The sequence below is a fragment of the Mandrillus leucophaeus genome, unplaced genomic scaffold (genome assembly GCF_000951045.1).
Source record: "Mandrillus leucophaeus isolate KB7577 unplaced genomic scaffold, Mleu.le_1.0 Scaffold260, whole genome shotgun sequence".
Lineage (NCBI taxonomy): Eukaryota > Metazoa > Chordata > Mammalia > Primates > Cercopithecidae > Mandrillus > Mandrillus leucophaeus.
In genome coordinates this window covers 2,921,112-2,942,384 of record NW_012102699.1, presented here as the reverse complement: position 1 = coordinate 2,942,384, position 21,273 = coordinate 2,921,112, and the positions used below count along the sequence as shown (strand labels likewise).

Sequence of the window (21,273 nt, the reverse complement as noted above, 5' to 3'; positions counted from 1 at the left end):
GTTTCAGGTCCTTTACAATCATGTGACTGGGTTAAGTCACCTAACCCCACTATGCCTCAGTCTCCCTGGTAAAAAATGGATGATTCTTCCATGGCACAGTTTGGTGGCATTAAGGAAACAATAGGTAGAAATACTTTATTTTGCATAAAACATGAAAAAATTAAATAGTTATACTTTAAAGATTATTATAACCAGTGATTTCTCTACCCACTGGAAGTCAGAGTACCTGAAAAACAACCATCACTACCTACATTATTTACGCCTTGGCTTTGTGACAAAACTTCATTGATCTGTCATGAACCTAGGTCCAGATGCTCCTAACTGTAAATGACATAGGATTATTTTCTTCCTCTTTCCAGACTGAGAACTTTTGAAGTAGAGCTTGCTTTTCTGCTTTCTCCTAGGTGTTTAGGCCCTGCAAAACAACGGGACCACCAATTATTCTTTGACTCAAAGAGCAGTGAATACAGTCATTCATTCTGTAAATCCCTCCGGAGCACCTACTCTGGGCAAGGCGCTAGCATAGCCACCGTGGGGACTAGAGAAACTTGGAGACCCGGCCTTGGCCTCCTGGATCTCCAGTAAATCTAGTTAGAATCCTCAGCCTCCCTCTAGCCTATAGTCTCAGTCTTTATCCTCTACTTTCCTTCACTCTGAAACTGAGCTGCTGAATATTTAATATTATACTGAACAAAATGTTTAAAGAGTAACACAGGTGCTAAAAATTTGACAGCCCTTCCTCAAGTCTCTAATGCTCAGTAGGGTTGTTGGGAACTGTGGTCAAGGCCAGCTCTCATTTTAGTGCTGAGGGCCCAAATGTGCCAGGGTGGAACCCTTTTGGGGGCGGAGGGCCGAGGAGTGGATAGAGAGAACTGGTGATAGGCACCCCCCTTGGGTCCGGTAAACACATCACATTTCTGTGAACATTGACACAACAGACTCCAGGGTGAGCCATCCAAAACACACAGCGTGAAAGAAGGAAGCTTGGTGGGGGAGATTCGCTGCTCCTGGGTCTTCAGATTGAGAAAGTGTCAGGTTTGATGACAGTGATGAAAATGTGTTTTCTCTCTCCTTCTCTGAGCCTCAGCCCCAGGGCTCCTCTAATTGACTGTGGTGGGCATGGATTACGTGCTCAGGGTGAGGGAGGCCCAGTGAAGTGACTTGGCACTACTTTCTGCGACGCACATGGAGACTGCCAGGAAGCTGGGAGCTGGGGCGCTGCTCGCCTTCCGGTAGGGCTGGCTTAGGACCGACAGGAGCTCCAGCCGGTGCACTCATTTATCAGGCCTTCTTCCAAATTTTTATGTGCTATGACCTGCAAGTTTTGTCAAGCACCACCTCGCTGGAAGCCCCTACAGTGGTTTCTGAGGTGAGGGAATAGCACTCAAATTGAGAAAACATTCGGTTTGCCTCAGGCAACTAGATTTAGGGGAGAAAATGCCAATCCCTTTCCCTTTACCCAGGGATTTTGGACAGCATTTTTCCCTGAGGCCGAAAGGCATGCTTTCCCCCACCCTGACCAAAGTAGCTGTTTGCTAAATATTTCAGAGGGTGATGATGGTGTTTAAGAGCTGCCACAATTCCAGTGTTTTTGGTTGCAAAACACCCCTGCCCTTTCTGCCAAGTGTAAGGTTAGAGTTCAGGAAAAAGGAAACTATAATGAAAACTCGAAGTCAGAGACCTTCCCCCAAGGCAGTCCCTTATCATTTATCTCTGTTGTGTGTGTAGGGGGGGCCCATGTTGGGGGTCTTCATTCACATTCCTCCTCACCAATGACTTCATGCTACTTTTTAATTTATGTATTTTGAACTCATGTTAGGATTTACAAACGTAGGTTAACCTCAAGGGGACAGAGTACGCTTATGCAGACTTCACACATTTCCGTAAAAGTTGCATATTTATCTTGTAACAACAGAAAGAAAAGACTATTTTTTACCCATCTCCCTTTGATTCATAAGGCTAGAGCTTGCCAGCATAACAATTGGTCACCCCTTGACTTCTAAGATTTTAAATCTTAACAATGAAGAGATTGAAAGGTGCTGGAAAGATTTTAAAAACATAAAACTGAAGCTCCCAGAGTATTGATAATGCCTCTTATTTAAAAAGAGAAAGCGCAAAATGGATGAAATGAAAACTCCTGGTACCCAGCTCTGAACTTACACGCTCATACCATTCCCCCTCCCTCAGTTTTCCCACTGTGATCAAAACCATAGCAGTAGGAGCCATGGAAATTTAGAAACAATAGCCATTGCCATTTATATTTAAATAGCTAGGAGAAGACAGTATGTGCAATGGAGCTGAATTAGTCACAAGGGAAGAGTGTTTCTCTCCATAGAAATATAACTTTCATGACCATTGCTTATGAGTTATGGAATTAAGTGGTATGTTATATTGAGAAGCAAGATGCTGACATGCTTTTTGATATTTAGCAGATCACCCTATGTCCTCTGCTTGGAGAAATAATGAGAGCGCCCTTTCCTTTGCCAGCATTTGCCTCTTTTTTATACTAATCTCAGCTGAATTGAACAATTTCTCTACTCTGTACAAAATAAAGCTCCTCTTTGTATTCACTTGATATACAACTTGAGGGCATCCAATTTTTGCAAATACAGATCTGGGAATATCTGAAATGATTTAGGCACAGACTTGTGGGATTGGTCAAAGAACAAAAACCCATTAAGTGATTAATGCTTTGTTTTAAGGTAAAATTATCATTCTTGCAGTTATCTAAAACTTCAGCAATACTACGAGCAGAGTGATGTAACATATATTTACTTTAAATGTTGAATAGATTTTATTAATTACATTGCCCTGGCTTTCAAATTGCTTAGAGGATGATTATTCAAAAGACAAATAAATGTAGAATGAAGTCATGCCACTGTGTTTTTAATGCAGTGATGATTTTGATCCTAGAGTGAAACTGGAGGGAATTCTGTGTTGCCCAGTTCAATCTCTGAATTAAGACTACGTTTAATCAAATGGTGTGAATTTAACCCCAGGTGGCATTCAGACAGTAGAATTTGTTTTAGATACTTTAGAATTTGTTTCCTTTTAATACATGAGCAATTGAAATTGTTTTCAAATTTCCTCTTATTGATTACATGACATGTCCTAAAGTTTGAAATGTAAGAACCTGAAATACAAGTTAGAAAATGGAAGATTTGGGGGTATAATCTTTCCATTCAACAAGTATTTAATGAGTTCTCATCACTGGCTTTTCCAACCCCCTGCTTCATGTTGGGCGCATACACCTAGACACCACACACACACACACACACACACACACATCTTTTTCTCTCTTTTCCCCCCTTCTCTCTCTTTTCACATAAATTAAGTGCTTTTTACCCTCTGGAAGGCATCTTGGCATGACTAGGAATAAAGGAGCTATCCTTTTTTTTCTCCCCCAGAGGACAAATTAACTTGTCCCAAAGAATAAATATACTTGAGACAAATATAAAATAAGTGTCTTGCCTTTGAGGGATTTTAAGCAAGTTTTGAGAGCGGCAGCGTCAATGGAAAAATGAGCCCGAAGTCTTTGAAATTATCTTTCCTGGAAAGATAAAGTAAAGCCAAAAAAAAAAAAATTGTCCTTACATGTTGTGAAAAACCAGTTGCTTGTGGGTATTACTACTAGCAGCCAAGATTGGTAGTCTTAAATTTAAATGTTTAAAATATTAAATACTTTATTCAATATTTATGTCATGCCGTAATAGTAATATTTTTATTAAATATTAATATTTAATATAAAAATATTAAAATTCAAATGTTTAATCATACTTAATAATTAAATGTTAAAGAAATATCCCCTAATTTATCAGTTTGGCACCTTTTTTTCCACTTAGCTATGAGAGTTGATTGACAGTCATTTCTATGCTCTTTATATTTTCCCCGATGTAAGTACTTTTAAATTCATACTTCTTTTGCTGTGTGCTTTGATTATGGACTAGGCACTGACCATCGAAATGCTGGAGATGTCTTTTATTAGTCTGGGAGAATGCATCACTTAACATCATAGGTTTCATTGACTTGATTCAACCCTAGGCCTTTGCAGTTTATGAAACAACGGCTCTTATCTATTTCCAGGTTCATATGTTTGTTTATAACTGCTTTATTTGTAATTGTCAAAAATTGGAATAAACCAAACTGTTTTTTAATGGGTGGATGGATAAGTATACATACAATGAAATTTTTTTGTAACTATTATTTTAAGTTCAGGGGTACTTGTGCAGGAGGTGCAGTCTCTTACGAAGGTAAACGTGTGCCATCCATGTTGGTTTGCTGCACAGATCGTCCTCTCATCTTGGTGTTAAATCCAGCATCCATTCACTGTTCTTCCTGATACTCTCCCTCCCCCAACCCGCCACATATTCCAGGTTCCTGACCTGTGTCAGCACCTACTTTGTTCTTCTGTGTTTATCTGTTTTAATTGTACCCACTGTCTTTTTTGCTGTTGAGATTTTATCTTTTTCCTTCTGAGATTTTATCTCTTGAGATGGAGCCATTTCCTCCAGTCTTACCAGTAAAACAGGTAAGGTGGAGGAAGTGACTCCTTCTCAAAAGATAAAAATATGTACAAGAGTGGGTTTCTTTTTTGTTGTTGTTGTTTTCTAAGACAGTCTTGCTCTGTGACCCAGGTAGGAGTGCAGTGGTGTGATCTCAGCTCACTGCAACCTCCGCGTCCTGGGTTCAAGCGATTCTCCTGCCTCATCCTCCCAAGTAGCTGGGATTACAGGTGCCTGCCACCACACCTGGCTTATTCTTTATATTTTTAGTAGAGATGGGTTTTTCCCATGTTGGCCAGGCTGGTCTCGAGCTCCTGACCTCAGGTGATCCACCCACCTCAGCCTCCCAAAGTGCTGGGATTACAGGCTTGAGCTACCGCGCCCAGCCAAGAGTGGGTTTCATGTGGGTGTCAAACAGAGAAGGGGTCAATGAAACATTAAAAACATAGAATTATATAAAGAAAGATTATATCCTTCATTAATATTTTTACATGCTGTTCATTGCTAGTAACGTAATCATCCTTGTGCTACCATCTATCTGTTGTTGAAATACGAAACATTTTGTAACTTGATAGGATTAAGCCTAAATTTTTGGCTCCTTTTTTTTCACTCCCTTCTATTTAAAATTTCCCAGTTTTTCTTTTAATAAGGAGAACATTTAGACATCCCTACCAAGAAATGTATTTACCAGGTAAAAATATCCATTCACCTTACCTATTTCTTGAGGGCCTGTTGTCAAGCATTGCCTTTGGTACTAGGGATACTAAAACGTAGTTTCTTTTGCCCCAGGCCAGTGGTAGAAACATGCAATAAAAACACAAGTTACTAAGTACTATGGGAGCTTGCATTTGTGAAGCACATTATAAGTGTGTCCTGTTAACAATACAGGTAATTCCATTTTACAAATGAGACTATAGAATACCAAGAATTTATGTGATTTGCCCAAGTGGCCGGACTAGTGATTGGTAGTTCTTTACCAAGAACTTGAGTAAAATGTTTTCCCAATTTGTTCTACACTGCCCATCTGTGGCAGAGTCTAGCCTAGCTCTGGGCACAGACGGAATCATGCTGCTATGGTAGGTGTGAAGATCATACACAGGATGTTTTTAGACATTTTAATAGCTCCAGAAAGAATTACTTTATTCTTATAAAACCTAATTTAATGTTAAATTGTTTAGCAAGATTCATCCAACAACTGATATTATTTCTCTTTTCATAGAGTTTCAGAGGTGTTAATATCCAAAATCAAAGGATTAAGTCACTGTGTCTTCTGATTCCTAGTACAGGAATGGTCTACATCTGGTGGTGCACTAAGTTGAATTCTAGGCTTCGTTTGAATGTTTCCTTTTTTTTTTTTCTGAGATGGAATTTCGCTCTTGTTGCCCAGGCTGGAGTGCAATGGCACAATCTTGGCTCACTGCAATCTCTGCCTCCTGGGTTCAAGCGATTCTCCTGCCTCAGCCTCCCAAGTAGCTGGGATTACAGGCATGTGCCACCACTTCCGGCTAATTTTGTATTTTTAGTAGAGACGGGGTTTCTCCATATTGGTCAGACTGGTCTCAAACTCCCAACCTCAGGTGATCAGCCCACCTTGGCCTCCCAAAGTGCTGGGATTACAGGTGTGAGCCACCGCGTCTGCCCTGGGACACTTTTTATCATAGAGATTATTTTATAATTTCTCTGCTATTTAGATGGCAGCATTGATTGAATCTGTGATTTTTACTCCATAATTTAGTTGAAAAGACAGATGTTCATCAAAACCCTCTTAAAAAAACAAACAAACAAACAAAACAGTTCATACTGGCTAGCATCATAAGGGTACTACCTCCAGATCTAGGCAAGAGGGTTTTTGCCTAGGACCTCATGCTTTAGAGGGCCTTGCTTGATCCCTTTTTCAGCTGAGTTTATCACCATTAGCTGAGAAGTTGGTGGAGTTGTGGGGACAAGTGCAGCGTGAGCCTGTATCCCCCTTCTAGATTATATTCCAGGTACTTAGGATCCTAGAGTAGGTTGACCAGATGGCTGAGGTTCTGCTTCCATGATCTGAGTGAACTTCTTCCTTTGTCTGTCCACTGGAGGGCGAATGCAATACTGGTAGGCCTGAGAGATTACAATAGTGAACTGCAAACAAAAATACGAAGGTATACAGTCATTCTAGACGGCTTTCTCATTAGCTGGTCACATTGCCTGTAATATCTTTGAGAAATCTGCACAGATGGTTTCTCGTTATTCAAAATTCTATTAAAAGATCACATCTTTCAAAGAGGCCTTTCTTGACCACCTTACTTGAAATAGCCTCTTCCTCCGTAATCACTTTCTACCTCCTTACATTATTTACTTTTTGCATCATTTAGTATTTTCATCAATAACTGTGAAAGTCAGTTGGCTGTTTTGTTCACTGCCATTATCTGGAGAGTGCCTCCCACTTAGGAGCTACTCAATAAATATTTTTACCATGAACAAAAATAAATGAAAGGGTCTTGAGGGTAGAAAGCACATTTTACTGCTTTGATGGGATATAACCATTTGTTTTTCACATTCACATTTCATCTTATCAAAACTGGGGGAAAGAAATAAGCAACAAACTGGAAAATCAGATTTTTAGAAGTAGGTACATAATAGGGGACTAGCTTAAGGGGAGAAATGTGATGTTAATTCTTTGAAAGTGAGTAATGTAATTAGAATAGTAACACTATGAGTTTTTCTATAAACAAAATATAGCGAGATTAAATTGATAACATACGTTTCTAGAATTTTGGCTTCCTTAGAGAAAGCCAACTAAACATAAAATTTTACAGCAGAGTCCAGTTTTTCAGTTTGGCCTGTATTTTCTTCGGTAACACTGTTCTGAATGTACATGCAGTGTTTATTTCACAACTTCCCTCTGAATGACCTTTCAAAAATTATATGATTTTTCACATTCATGACCAGATGTTTTCTCTAATAGAAGCATCTGATGTTTGCAGTCATCAGATAAGATTCAAAATGCCTGTTTCAAGTAAATCAAGTAGAATTCTCCATCACTTCAAAAGTAAGGCTTTATTTGGTTCACAAGTAGCTTTATGAAATAAACAGAATTTAAACAATCTTGTTAACTTTTTCTTTAAAAAGGTGACAAAATGACAATGCCAGTATTTAAAAACTAATTAATGATAAGTTGCTAGATGGACCACAATTTAAAGTATGGAATATCCTTGTCTAACAAATACTTTTACTAAATTCTCTGATTTTTTTTTTTCCCCCTCACTGGTTAGCTTTGATGTGTTTTTTTTTTTTTTTTTTATTATTATTATTATACTTTAAGTTCTAGGGTACATGTGCATAACGTGCAGGTTTGTTACATATGTATACTTGTGCCGTGTTGGCGTGCTGCACCCATCAACTCGTCAGCACCCATCAACTCGTCATTTACATCAGGTATAACTCCCAATGCAATCCCTCCCCCCTCCCCCCTCCCCATGATAGGCCCCGGTGTATGATGTTCGCCTTCCCGAGTCTAAGTGATCTCATTGTTCACTTCCCACCTATGAGTGAGAACATGCGGTGTTTGGTTTTCTGTTCTTGCGATAGTTTGCTGAGAATGATGGTTTCCAGCTGCATCCATATCCCTACAAAGGACACAAACTCATCCTTTTTTATGGCTGCATAGTATTCCATGGTGTATATGTGCCACATTTTCTTAATCCAGTCTGTCACTGATGGACATTTGAGTTGATTCCAAGTCTTTGCTATTGTGAATAGTGCCGCAATAAACGTATGTGTGCATGTGTCTTTATAGCAGCATGATTTATAATCCTTTGGGTATATACCCAGTAATGGGATGGCTGGGTCATATGGTACTTCTGGTTCTAGATCCTTGAGGAATCGCCATACTGTTTTCCATAGTGGTTGAACTAGTCTGGAGAGGATGTGGAGAAATAGGAACACTTTTACACTGTTGGTGGGATTGTAAGCTTTGATGTTTTGATCAGAGTTTTTCGAAAATTTCTAGGATCTGTTGCCTTTGGACTTTAGAACTTCTTGGAACCGCATGTCAGTACTAAAATGTTTTCTTCAGCCCTTGCTTTCCATAGCAAAAGTGTGTATGTCCATTATCCACCTAACTCATACTTAAAAACAAAACCCAAAGTGCCCTATTTTGTTTTCAAAATCAAAGAAGAAAATAGAGGGGAAGTATTTTTATGTTCTTTTCCCTAAATTGGTCAAAGCTAGTTAGTTCAAAAAAGATACAAAATATGGAATACCACCTATTTTATTTCCTGGCAACTGTTTCATTCAAATCATAGAGTAACATATAATTTACTACATTCATTTATGAATATTAATCTCACATTTTCACAGAATGAGTTAAGATCACTGATCAACTAGAACATCGACCTCACCTGTCTGTTGTTTTTAACAAAATGTTTATTCCTAGTCAAACCAGAGAATTAGACTCTCTAGATAAAATTTCAAACCTGGAAGAAAGAGAGTAGAGGGCACATTTAGTCTACCTTCCCTCATTTTACAGATAAAAGAGGCCCACAAAGATTTTTGCAAGATCACAAAGGTGACTGGTAGCTAATCTAAGATAATGACCAAGCTCTTCCAAATCCAACTCCTTTTTCTTACTTTACCCAACTTTTCTTAATATTTAAGTTGTGTTGGAATATAATATAAAATCATCTAAGGCACTTTTTATGTATCTTTTTTTCTCATTAACTGCTTTTCAAAGAAATACGCTGTGATTTAGATATGTAGTCTTTTTTTTTTAGCAACAGGATCTCACTCTGCCACCCAGGCAGGAGGACAGTGCGTTGATCATGGCTCACTGCAGCCTCAAACTCCTGGACTCAAGTTATCCTCCCACCTCAGCTTCCTCAGTAGCTGGGACTACAGGCTCATGTCCCCACGCCTGGCTACTTTTTTAAACATTTTTGTTTGTTTGTTTGTAAAGATGAGAGTCTTGCTATGTTGTCCAGGCTGGTCTTGAACTCCTGGGCATAAACCATTCTCCTGCCTTGGCCTCCCAAAGTGCTGAGATTATAGGTGTGAGCCACTGGGCCCGGGCTTAGTCATATTTGAAATTGGTTTTTGATTGTATGATAGTGTGTATAGGTAACATATTCCCATGGATCAAAAGTAACAAGATTTAAAGGGGCATACAGTAGAAGGTCTCCCTCTTATCCCTGTATCCAGTCACTAGTTTTCTGCCCAGAAAGCAACCAGTTTATCAGGTTTTTTGTGTATAATCACTTTAGAGAGATGCCAGAAATATAGCATCCCTTTAAACCATTTGTAACTTATGTTTTTTTTCCACTTTAACTGTATCATGGAGATGATTCTCTGTCAGTACCTTAAGACCATTTCATTCTCTTTTATGGTTGTCTTGTACTTTACTCCATCATGCAGATATGTTATCATTTATTATATTAATCTCTATTGATACATATATTTAGGTTGCGAATAGTTTTTGGTTCTTAATGGCAGTATTTTAGTAAATAAACTCGCACATTCACATGTGTACATAGGTAGGATAAACTCCTAAAAATAGAATTACTTCTTTCACCCTTTTTAAAGGAATTGTTTAATTAACCTCCAGAGTTGTACACGTTTCCATTCCCCTCACCATTATGTGACAATGAACCTTTTCCCATCCCCCCATTAACGGTATATTATCAACCTTTAGCTTGTTTGTATCTGAAAGGTGAAAAGGGGTATCTCAGTTTGGTTTTACTTGCTTTTGTCTTAATATGCATGAGGCTAAGTGTATTTTATATAAGAACCTGATTTACCTTTTCAGAGGTTTCTCTACCCGTATCTGTGGCTGCTTTTCCTGTTGAATTGTTCTCTTATTAATTGTTGAAACTCTCTCTATATTAGGGGGATAGTCTTTTGTTCATGGGAGGAGCTATACACTTTTGCCCAGTTTGTCTTTTACCTTCCCTGTGATGTTTTGTGTTTTTTTTTTTTTTTTGGGCCATGTCATTCACATTATTTTTATGTAGTTAAATTAATCAGTGTTTCTAAATCATCTTTTTGGTTTGTGTTATACTTAGATACAATCTTCCACTCTGAGATTAGTTTTAAACATCTCTCATATTTCTTATAGTACCTTTACATTTAAATATTTGATTCATTTGAAATTGATTCTGATCTAAGACGTGAGAAATGCCTTCAGCTTTATTTTTTTTTTTCCAGTTGGTGGTGGTTCCAACCAACGTGTTCCGAAACATTTATGAAGTAATTTTTTTCCCTACTTATTTAGAATAATCCCATTATCATATACTGTATTCTTACATGTTTTGAGTCAATTTCTTGACTTTCTATGCTATTACACTGGTATATCTGTAGACATTTGCTACTAGTATGTGTTTTAATTATTAGCATAATACTTTTTAATATCTAAAGGGCTGATTCCCTATCACTGCAGGATGCATTTTTAAAGCAACAGCATAATTTGTTTCCCATTTATATTTACGTAATAACTTACATGATTTATATTCATATGATCACATTTTTTCTCCTCCTGTTGCTTTCCCCATGTGTAGTATCAGAAAGCTGGTAAATTCCAAAATAATGAGATACAAGTTCAGCTGAGATTATGAGGCCGGGCTTCCCATAATTGTCAATTAATGTGTTTTGGATCTTATAAAGGAGGACATCTTTAGAGAAAGGTTCTTAAGCAGCAAATGCACAATGTTTACTTGGACCAAGGTCCAAAGGGAAGAGAGTACTGTGAATAGAGGGAGGGAGTGTCCCTGAAATCATATGGCACATGTATGTTTAAATTAACAGAGGATAGACTGACGATTTCAAAGGTTCTGTAGCTTTTACACTCTGGATTAACTGTAGTTCCTTAATGTGTTGGAAATAGAACTTTCAGAAGTTAAGCCAGTGAGGCAAAACACACAATAATTCCCTTCTCCTAGGCTGACCATAGTTTTATGAAAATGAATTTTTAAGTATCTTTTCTTTGCATGAGGCTTCTTGGCAAGAAATAAAATCTGTAGAATGCATTACCTCTGGCTTTTTCCTTAAAGGGCTCAAGGATAGACATATGGATAATAGCTTAAAAATATAAATATGGTCTTTCCAGTCATAGAAACCTTCCGATCCAAGAGGTGCTTTTCCCACTTTCCAAAAAATACAGGGCTATATACACATACCCATAAGGCACCAAGGCAAAATACATGGTATTTGACGCTAAAAAAAACCCACTGAACTTTTCTTGAGTATTGCAGCCCTGTGATCAGACAGAGTGACTTGTAGTCAAATCTAGATGCCAAGTTGCTGTGTCACCTTCTAGCCAGTAAGTCCTGTAACTAAGCATTTTTGTTTGGTGAAATTATAGAAGGGATGCTGTTGGGTAAGATATTTTGTTCTATTTTGGTGCCTATAGTTCGTCTAGGAAAATGGCTGTCACTTGGTTTTCTCACATACTTACTTCATTTGTCTGTTTGAATGTGTGCACAGGGAGCAGTGAGTATTTATAGTGTCTTTCTAAGGAACAGTTATCCACTCCCACCCCAGGATAGACTTTCCTGATCTCTAGCAGTCTCTTTAATGAGTCCGCACTGGGGGAGGCATGATACTTTCTGGTTTATGCACATATATAGGTTGGCAGTGTGGAATTTATGAATGCTTCATTAGGAAAGGCCACTGCCAATATAGGATTCGTTTTGAAAAGAGTTGTCTAAGCAGCCTTCTTTTACCAAGCATGCAAATATGAACTTGTTAACTTTATTGGGATAAGACTTACAGATAGTAATATAAGGATTACAAGTTGCATAGTCAAAATCATCATAAATAGTCTAAGTAATACAGTGATGGGGGCTGTGTCAGATGTCATTCGTGGAGGTAAAGATATTTTTATGAAGTGGAGAATTGTGGAATACTTGTTACATTTCCTTGATAAAGTGTAAGTCCTTCAAAGTTAAAAGCAATTCTTGCTCATCTTCGTATTTCTAACACAGTACCTAGCACTTGTTTGTTGAATGAATGAATGAGTGAATGAACTGCATTCCTTAGATTTTTTGAAATGAAGAGGTTAACATGTTTCCTGGAAATAGAAAATGTACATGCACACCCATCATTGCTGCTCTACTTTGATTGAGAAGGATGCCTTGGGATCCCTTCTCCTCCGGTAATCTTTTAATTGAGTAGGTGAGAGAGGTTTTAAAATGTTCACTGAATGGCTGGATATGGAATTACAGCAGTGGACTACAAAGCCCGCTTCCTCCCCACTCATTTTTTGTTTTTGGTTTTTTTTTTGAGACGGAGTCTCGTTCTGCCGCCCAGGCTGGAGTGCAGTGGCCGGATCTCAGCTCACTGCAAGCTCCGCCTCCCGGGTTCACGCCATTCTCCTGCCTCAGCCTCCCGAGTAGCTGGGACTACAGGCGCCCGCCACCGCGCCCGGCTAGTTTTTTGTATTTTTTAGTAGAGACGGGGTTTCACCGTGTTAGCCAGGATGGTCTCGATCTCCTGACCTCGTGATCCGCCCGTCTCGGCCTTCCAAAGTGCTGGGATTACAGGCTTGAGCCACTGCGCCCGGCCTCATTTTTTAATTCCGTTGTAGAGAGGAGGGATAAATGGTGGAACAAAACATTTCAGAGCATTGTGACTAAATGAGCTATCACCAGAAGAAATCAAACAAAGGAGCATTTGGGCACAAATTGAAGAACGCCACCAGGGCTGATTTTGCATTCGAGACATCCCACTAACACTGCAACATGCTTATTTTTGCGTTGCCATAAGGATAATCTGTTTTAAAGAAAGTGTTCGCATACATACCCCTACCGCTAGGTTATAAATTCTGCATTAGACTCAAGGGTTCTGGTTACTTTGTTTAAACAAGTTTATAACTAAATATTGAGACTTTTCTCAAATAGGGCGTGTTTGAATTTGAGAGCTGGCAGGGAGCCTGTGGCTCAGGAAATTGAGTGGCTTCTCCAATTTTGTGCCAGAGATAGGACTAGGGATTTGATTTGGTTTTTCTAATTCTCCAAATAGTGCTTTTCCACCGCACGGTGTTGTAGAAAGCCATTTTTAAAAAATTGTGATCCTGGAGCATTTTGCTCCCAGAAAGTTTTAAAAAATGGATGCATACTTGAAGTCAGGAATTATAAACTGTGGCATGTGAAACAAAATCCAGCCTGGTTTTGTATATAAAGTTTTATTGGAACACATTCGCATCCATTCATTTATATATCATCTACAGTGCTGCAATGGCAAAATGAGTGATTACATCAGAGACCATGTGACCTGCAAAGCCTAAAATATTTATTTTTTGGACCTTTATAGAAAAAGTTGACTAGCCCTTAGCATAAAGTAAGGATGAAAAATTACCTTAAAAGTTAACATTACCAATTTTTAGTAAATTGGAAGTAAATAGGATTTCTGAGAAAGCAAAAAGGTTAGCTTGTTGTTGAGAGATATAGATAATCTATACATAAAAAAACTAAAATCCCTACTTTCATTAAACAAACAAACACAAAAAACCCTGGGTTTCTAAGGAATCCCTGAGCACTTAGACTCAGAGATTTTAGTTGCCATAATGAAACCTGTGACTTAAATAGCATTGACTTAAGATGGGAAATGCCTCAGACTGTCATTTATGTTGTGCTAACCCTGATGGAACATGAATACTCACCCAATGTCCTTCTTGGCAGGTGGAATGGATCCAACAGCAAGTGGTAAAAAAGCGGACAAAGAGGGATTATGACTTCAGTCGTGCCCAGTCTACCTATTTCAATGATCCCAAGTGGCCCAGCATGTGGTATATGGTAAGCTTGCTAAGGAAGCCTGGCCTAGGGCCATGTCATCCAGTTTTGTATTATATGCAGAGAATCTACCGGACTTGGGAGGACATAGAAATACTGACCAGGGATTATTTCCTATCTTAATACCCACCATTTGAGATTGGTTAATGGCCTATGATGCTGTCTGGATTTTCTTTCTAACTTAGCTTGTTGATTATAATAAAGAGAAAAAGAAGGGAGCTCCGATTCACAGAAATTCTTTTTGAGAGCTTACTTTATGCAGTAGCTTTCTAAGTTTGGGCCAGAGGATAGAAAAATATGCAAAGGTGCACACATCCTTAGACCTATCAATAATCATGTTCACCTCTGATACACATTTACTCCACCTTGAAACTAGTCTGGCTAATGCATACTGATTCTTGAACATCATTGAAATGACTCCGCTGGTAAGTAACAGACCCCAAACTTATGTCATCTAATATGTATCCTCTCACTTTAGGTAATAACTTTGTAAAAGTAGACCAGGAAAAGAAATCGTTGGAAAGTGTTCGGTTTGGTAGTTCATGGTTCAAGCAAAAGATTTTTCAGTGAAGGAAACTTACTTAACATGTTGGGAAGAGTAATCCACCAGTTCACTTGGCATGGCCTCCTTTGAAAACATACATCTCTAATCTCTTAGGGATTTGAGGTCGTGATCACTGAGAAATGAATTTGAATATGTTATGTACTCTTACTCATGAAATCCACATGTCACCAGTTTACTCTGTAATGTGTAAATCACCCTTTACTTTTTTCTGTCTTGAAAGTTTTTATTGCTAAACTTTGCCGGCATATTATTCACTATACTACTTTAGCTGTTGTATTCCTGTTTTAGTTTTTGTATTCCTGTTCTTGTTCTTTTACAAAATGTCTCCAAACTGAAACAAGGACATGAATTCATGGCATTCCCATAGCTGCCTCATGCTTTCCTGGCTCCCTGCCTCCCATTCCTTCTGCCTGGAATACGTTCACTGCCCTTCCCCACCTCCTTGGGGCAGGATCCCCTGTCCTCAGAGTCCACACCTGAGGCTGACTGCTCTGGAAGACCTTCCCTATGTTCCTGTCTTTTATCATTTTCCCTCCTCTCGTCTCTTGGACCCTCTCCCTGCTGCTCATGGCATCCATCATGGCACTTTACACTGTAGTTATTCATATTGTTTTTTAACCTTCCCCGTTGGACTTGGGGGTCACTTGACGGCAAGCTCTGCATCTTGATCCCTTTTTATATCTCCCCAGAAACCTAACCCAGCACTTTGTAAGGCCGGGAATTTGTGCTTATTTTGAGATGGGTGAATGTGGCTAGTATTTCTCTTAATTTCCCTTTTCTTGGTCTTACCCAGAAATGAAAGGTTATGGAAATATTTTGGACTCCAAACAGAATTTTACAGAGAAATCTTTCTCATGTTTAAGGGGAAAAAAGGGAGGAACCTTAAAGCTAAGGTCAAGGGAAGGTGGGAATCTAAGCATCATTTCGGTGGGAATCCCCTGAGGGACAGGAAGATAGGTGGCAGGTTATTAGCCCCAACACCCGCAGAGAGTGAACCCCAAGGGAAGGCATTGGAGGGAGCACTGGCAGGAGCTAAGGAGCTTTGTCTGCACTGACAAAATGATAAGAATGTAATGGGATTGAGATATAGGAGGAAACAAAGCTGCCTCTACACCCCTGTTTATAAGACCAGGTTGAGAGAGACCCTCTTTGCTTGTTCTCATAGGAAAGAGCCAAATTGCTGTCTGTGCATGATCCACTGGACAGTAGAACTATCTGGCAGCTTTCCCTGATCCTCTCTTCACCCCAGCAGGGCAGACTGAACTCTAGCAGGAGCCATGACCAAGGCTTTAGCCCTTTGGCTAGCCTGGTGGCTGAAGATTTCAGTGCCTGCATAGTGAGATCTAGTCACTCTGAAGAACCACTATTATTTCATGTCTTTCTGACATGAGGAAAGACTGAGAGAAGAGCTTTTGATTGGCCATTTAACATATTGGGTGTTTTACAACACATGTTTGATGATAATATTACAAATAGGTAACATTTATTGAGCACTTACTATGCGCCAGGCAATGTGCTAAGTCTTTATGAGGTTTTTTTGTTTTGTTTTGTTTTGTTTTTCTTTTTGGAGAGAGTCTCGCTGTGTCAGGCTGCAGTACAGTGATGTGGTCTTGGCTCACTGCAGCCTTGACCTCCTGGGCTCAAGCAATCCTCGCATCTCTGCCTCCCAAATAACTGGGACAACAAGTGCGCACTACCATGCTTGGTTAATTTCTGTAGTTTTTGTAGAAGAGGGGTTTCACCGTGTTGCCCAGGCTGATCTTGACCTCCTAGACTCAAGTGATCCTCCCATCTTAGCCTCCTAAATAGCTGGGACCACAGGTGCATGCCACCCTGCTTGGTTAATTTTTAAACTTTTTGTAGAGACACGGTCTCACTGTATTGCTCAGACTGGTCTTGAACTCCTGGGTTCAAATGATCCTCCCACTTAGCTTCCAAAGTACTGGGATTACATATGTGAGCCACTGTGCCTGGCCATGAATATTTTTCTAATGCAGCTGGAACAAATGCATGTGTTAAAATTGGCCCTAATTTTAAAATGAGAAGTCTGTGAGGCTTATGAAATTTAGTTAACTTACCTAAGATCACCAAGCCTGAACGTGGTGGAGAGGCCAAGGCAGGCAGGTTGATGCAGAGTCCACGGGATTAGCACAGCATCCTGTCTCCACCCTTCTGCCCTTCACGGGTGCTGTGAGGAAGCCTCTGATCTATCCAGAGAGAAATGACTGAAACACACATGACAGAATGGTGGGTCCCCTGTAGGATGAACAAAGTATCTTGAGGACAACCAAAGTGCTTTACAGATTCCTGTTAAATGACTACTTTCCCTTAATAAAAGGGATGGGAAGCAGGTTCCATACCTTATGCTTCTTTGTTAGGACAGAACGAGAGGCAAGACTCTCAGATCTGCAAAGCTAGATGCCCATCCCCATTGCTTCACTTAGAATCTCCATGATTGAATTGGTCCAACTCTCCTCAACTGTAACATAAAAGTGTCTAGCTCTTATGTATGAGTGGTGTTTTGCTGCATAACAAAACTTAGTTTTGTTAGAACTTAGTTTTTAAAACAATTATCTCCCAGCCTGGGCAACACGATGAAGCCCCATCTGTACCAGAAATACAAAATTTAGCTGGGTGAAGTGGCGTGCTCCTGTGGTCCCAGCTACCTGGGAGGCTGAGATGGGAAGATGCCTTGAAACCTGGGAGGCAGAGGTTGCAGTGAGCCATGATTGTGCCACTGCACTCCAGCCTGGGTGACAGAATGAGACCCCCTCTCAAATTAAAAAAGAACAAAACAATTATCTCATAGATTCTGAGGGTCAGGAATTCAGATAGAGCCCAGGGACAATGACTTTCCTCTGTTCTGGGATGTCTGGGGCTTCAGCTGGAAGACGCAAAGTCTTGGTGAGAGTGGGAGGATAGACTTCAAGGTGGCCCAGTCACAAGGCTGGCACATGGGTTCCTCTCTATGTGGGCCTCACCACAGGGCTGTGTGAGTGTCCACTTGACATGGTACTGGCTTCCCAGGCAGGTGATCCAAGAGGTCATGTTGGAAGTGGTGATGTCTTTTATGACATCTAACCTCAGAAGTCACAGACCCTTATTTCTGTAGTTTTCTATTGGTCACAGGAGTCAACGCTGATTCAGTGTAACAGGGAACATGTATGGGTGATGTACTAGGAGGTAAGGAGTGTTGGGAGCCCTCTTGGAGGCCGGCTACCACAATTAAATGAAATTTTTAATGATAAGGCTTTAACACAGTACCTGACACCAGAAAACCCTCAGTCAATCATAATTGTTATTATTCTCTGACTTCTTAATTGCAATACATGGTAGTTCCTTTTTACCTTTTATTTAAATTAGTCAAAGAAGGGTGAGAGCCCGTGTCCAGTGGGCATCCTTTGGAGTACTGTTTGGCAGCACATCACTGACACAACCCAGGCAGGGTGCCGATATCCTTCTTCCTTTTCCTGAGCCCTGGAGCTGCTGCAGTGTATCTAACCTCCGTAGGGTCCTGCCTCCAGCTCGTTAGCCTGGGCCCGTTTCTGTCGTTCAATATTTATCACAGGAGAATGGAGATTAAAGAATGGCATGAAGTGTGCCTGAGTGTCTCTTTTAATTAACTTAAAAGTTTTTCCCATGTCGCTCCTCCCCTTGGAAACTGGTGTGCAAAATCATTATGTCTAGCCTTGAGGCTTGGGCAACATATTCAGGGAAAAGTGCTTTTATGAGTTTGTTATGGATATGATAGCTGTATAATTACTGCTCTATCCTGACATACTGTGTTGAGATTTCTAGGAGCTGGAGGGTTAATCTTAGAAATTCAACTCACTTCTGGTTGCATTGACAAACTTCTCCTGCATCTATTATTTGTTAGACATGGTGCTAAGTGCTGAGAGTTTAGAAAAACATGGTTTGTGCCTCCTAAGATTAATAAAGCAGGTGAGGAATATATAAGCATCAAAGAAAACTTGACTGGGCAGGCATCTCCCTGCTAAAAGTTTCTCTGGGATCATGTGCGTACATTTAGCCTCTGCTGCCTGGACATTGGCCCGTAATTTTTGCTTGCAGATTTGTTTCTTCCATTAGAAGCTCCTGCAGAACTGTTAACAAATCCAAGCTTGGGCCTTCCTTTAGGTTTTGGTGTGGAGTGGGGCTAAGGCAGTGGGATGTCATCAGAATTCCCCAGGTGATTCTAACGTGTAGTATGTGGTCAATGCTCAATAAATTCTGATTGAATAAATAGATGAGCAAACTCTGTAATAAAAGCAAACCTGTGTCATTTCCATGGTACAGAACGCTTAGTGTGTGTCAAGCATTTTGCCACACTTTCCTGTGTATTATCTTATCGCCAGTGTTCCAGTGAGTTAATAACTACAGTTATTATCTTCACGTTATAGATGAGGAAATGAAAGCAAAGGTAAGTCACCTGCCCAAAGTCACACCATTTACGAGGGACTGACCCTGGTGTTCAAACTCAGTCATTTACTTGTAACATAATTCTACATCATGCTCGATAAAGGACAGGCATTAGAATCACCTGGAGGTCTTCTTAAAACTTGCCTACCCTCCAACCCCCAGCACAGAATCTGGGAATTTGTATTTCTAGCAAGTTTCCAATTGATACTGATGCTGGGGTCTCAAAACCCCTTTGAGACACCACTTTCCTACCGTATTTAAACCCAAGTTTGTGTGAGCACAGCCTCCCAGTTATCAGATGGGGAAAGAAAGGCTTTTAAAATTAGGGGGCATTTTAAAGCACACTTGGTCAATTTAACTTTTTCTTGATCTTATACCTTCCTCTTACTGACACAATTTTCTATTTAGAAAGCTGGCAGCTCTAATATGAGAAGATGTTTTCACTTTACCTTCACTGATTGAAAATACCCTTGGCTTATATATTCTTTCAAGCTTCTCCAGAGACAAAGGATATCTGATGGGAAAGGTCATGAGGATTTGGCCACATCTTTGGGAACTCAGTGTAATAGAATTGGTTTTAAGGTACCTAGCTGATATAATGAGCCATATTTTCATGACTAAAGAAAACTCAGTCTGACTGTAGAGAGAGCAAGGTGAGGTAAGACTCTTCCCCAAGAATCTGGGACTATCAAGTGAGAAAGTTCAAGGAGTTAAATATTTTTAAAATTATAAAATATTTAGGATGTTCAAGACAGCCTAGGCAACAGAGTGAGATCCCCTCTCTAAAAAAAAAAAGTAAAGTAATAATTAAAAAATAAGCTAAGCGTGGTGGCATGTACCATTACTTCCTGCTACTTGGGAGGCTGAGGCAGGAAGATCACTTGAGTCTAGGAGGTCGAGGCTCCAGTGAGCTATGATTGCACCATTATGCTCTGACCTGGGAGACAGAGCAAGACCCCATCTCTAAAAATCACAAATAAATAAATATTGAAATGGCTGTCCACCCACCCCCAAACTAAAGAATGGAGTATCATCTGTATAATTGAAGTCCTTTGTGATCTCTATTTTAGTAGCATCTCTTCATCGTCTGCAGTCTACTTGCACTGAATTCGAAATACATTGTGAGGGTTCTCCCTTGTTGGTGGGAGGCTTCTCTTTGTAGGAGGGCTTATTCAATTTACAATAGATGTGTGTTTCTGAAATCAACGTAAAATACACATTCGTACATGGAATTCAACAGCTGGGCTATTGCATAGTCCCAAGATGACAACTTAGAAATGACACTTGGCTGAAAATGTGAGTTTAATAGAAAAGATCTTTTATTCCTTTAGTTATGTAAATATTTCATTGCTTAAGGAAATTGATGTCGCATTTATGGTATTTCAAGTTTAACTGTTAGCCAATAATGATTTTGGAGAAGCCCGTAGTAAATAACTGTAAATACACACACACACACAATTTTTTTTCTGCCTCACAGAAGGACTCAAAAGTGTTTCTATTTGACTCTCAGCCTCTAGTAATTCATGTCTGGTACTCCTGACTCATCATCCTAGTTAGCACAGTAGAACTTTTTGTGATGAATATTGGGTGGCCTATTTAGTATGCATTATTTAAAGGCAGACTGTAATAAATGGATTCATTTTTGATGCACTACCCCAGATTTCATGAATGCTCTCTGGGTGGTTTTTCTGAGGGGGAAAAAATTCATATTTGTCGATCAGCAGAGTGAAAATTAGCTGAGTTCGGTTTTGTGTGTGGGGCATATCTGCCAAAAGCTATGAACTAGCTAGGATAGTAATTGTGAAAAATGATTTTAAGCCCCATGGCTTTTTCTCAGCCAACTGGATGGTGTTCAGTACTCCATGAGTTTGAGACAGCACTGTCTCTGCGGTTGGCACACATTTTTCTAATGATTTATACTGTCATTTGACTCATAAAATCTGGTGGAGTTTGTGGCATTATTGTCCTGGCAGCTTGGAAATCGTCCTTTTAAGACACCCTATTTAGCTGTTTTAATTGAAAATGC

The 21,273-nt window shown here is 39.7% G+C and overlaps 1 protein-coding gene across 1 annotated transcript in view; it reads left to right on the top strand.

Annotated features, from left to right (window-relative positions):
• PCSK5 (proprotein convertase subtilisin/kexin type 5) overlaps positions 1 to 21,273 on the top strand; it is a 485,048-nt gene that overhangs the window by 85,041 nt on the left and 378,734 nt on the right. The window contains exon 4 of the mRNA XM_011984097.1: positions 14,153 to 14,266. Coding sequence (XP_011839487.1) covers positions 14,153 to 14,266 — 114 coding nt within the window. The remainder of the gene's footprint in view (positions 1 to 14,152; positions 14,267 to 21,273) is intronic.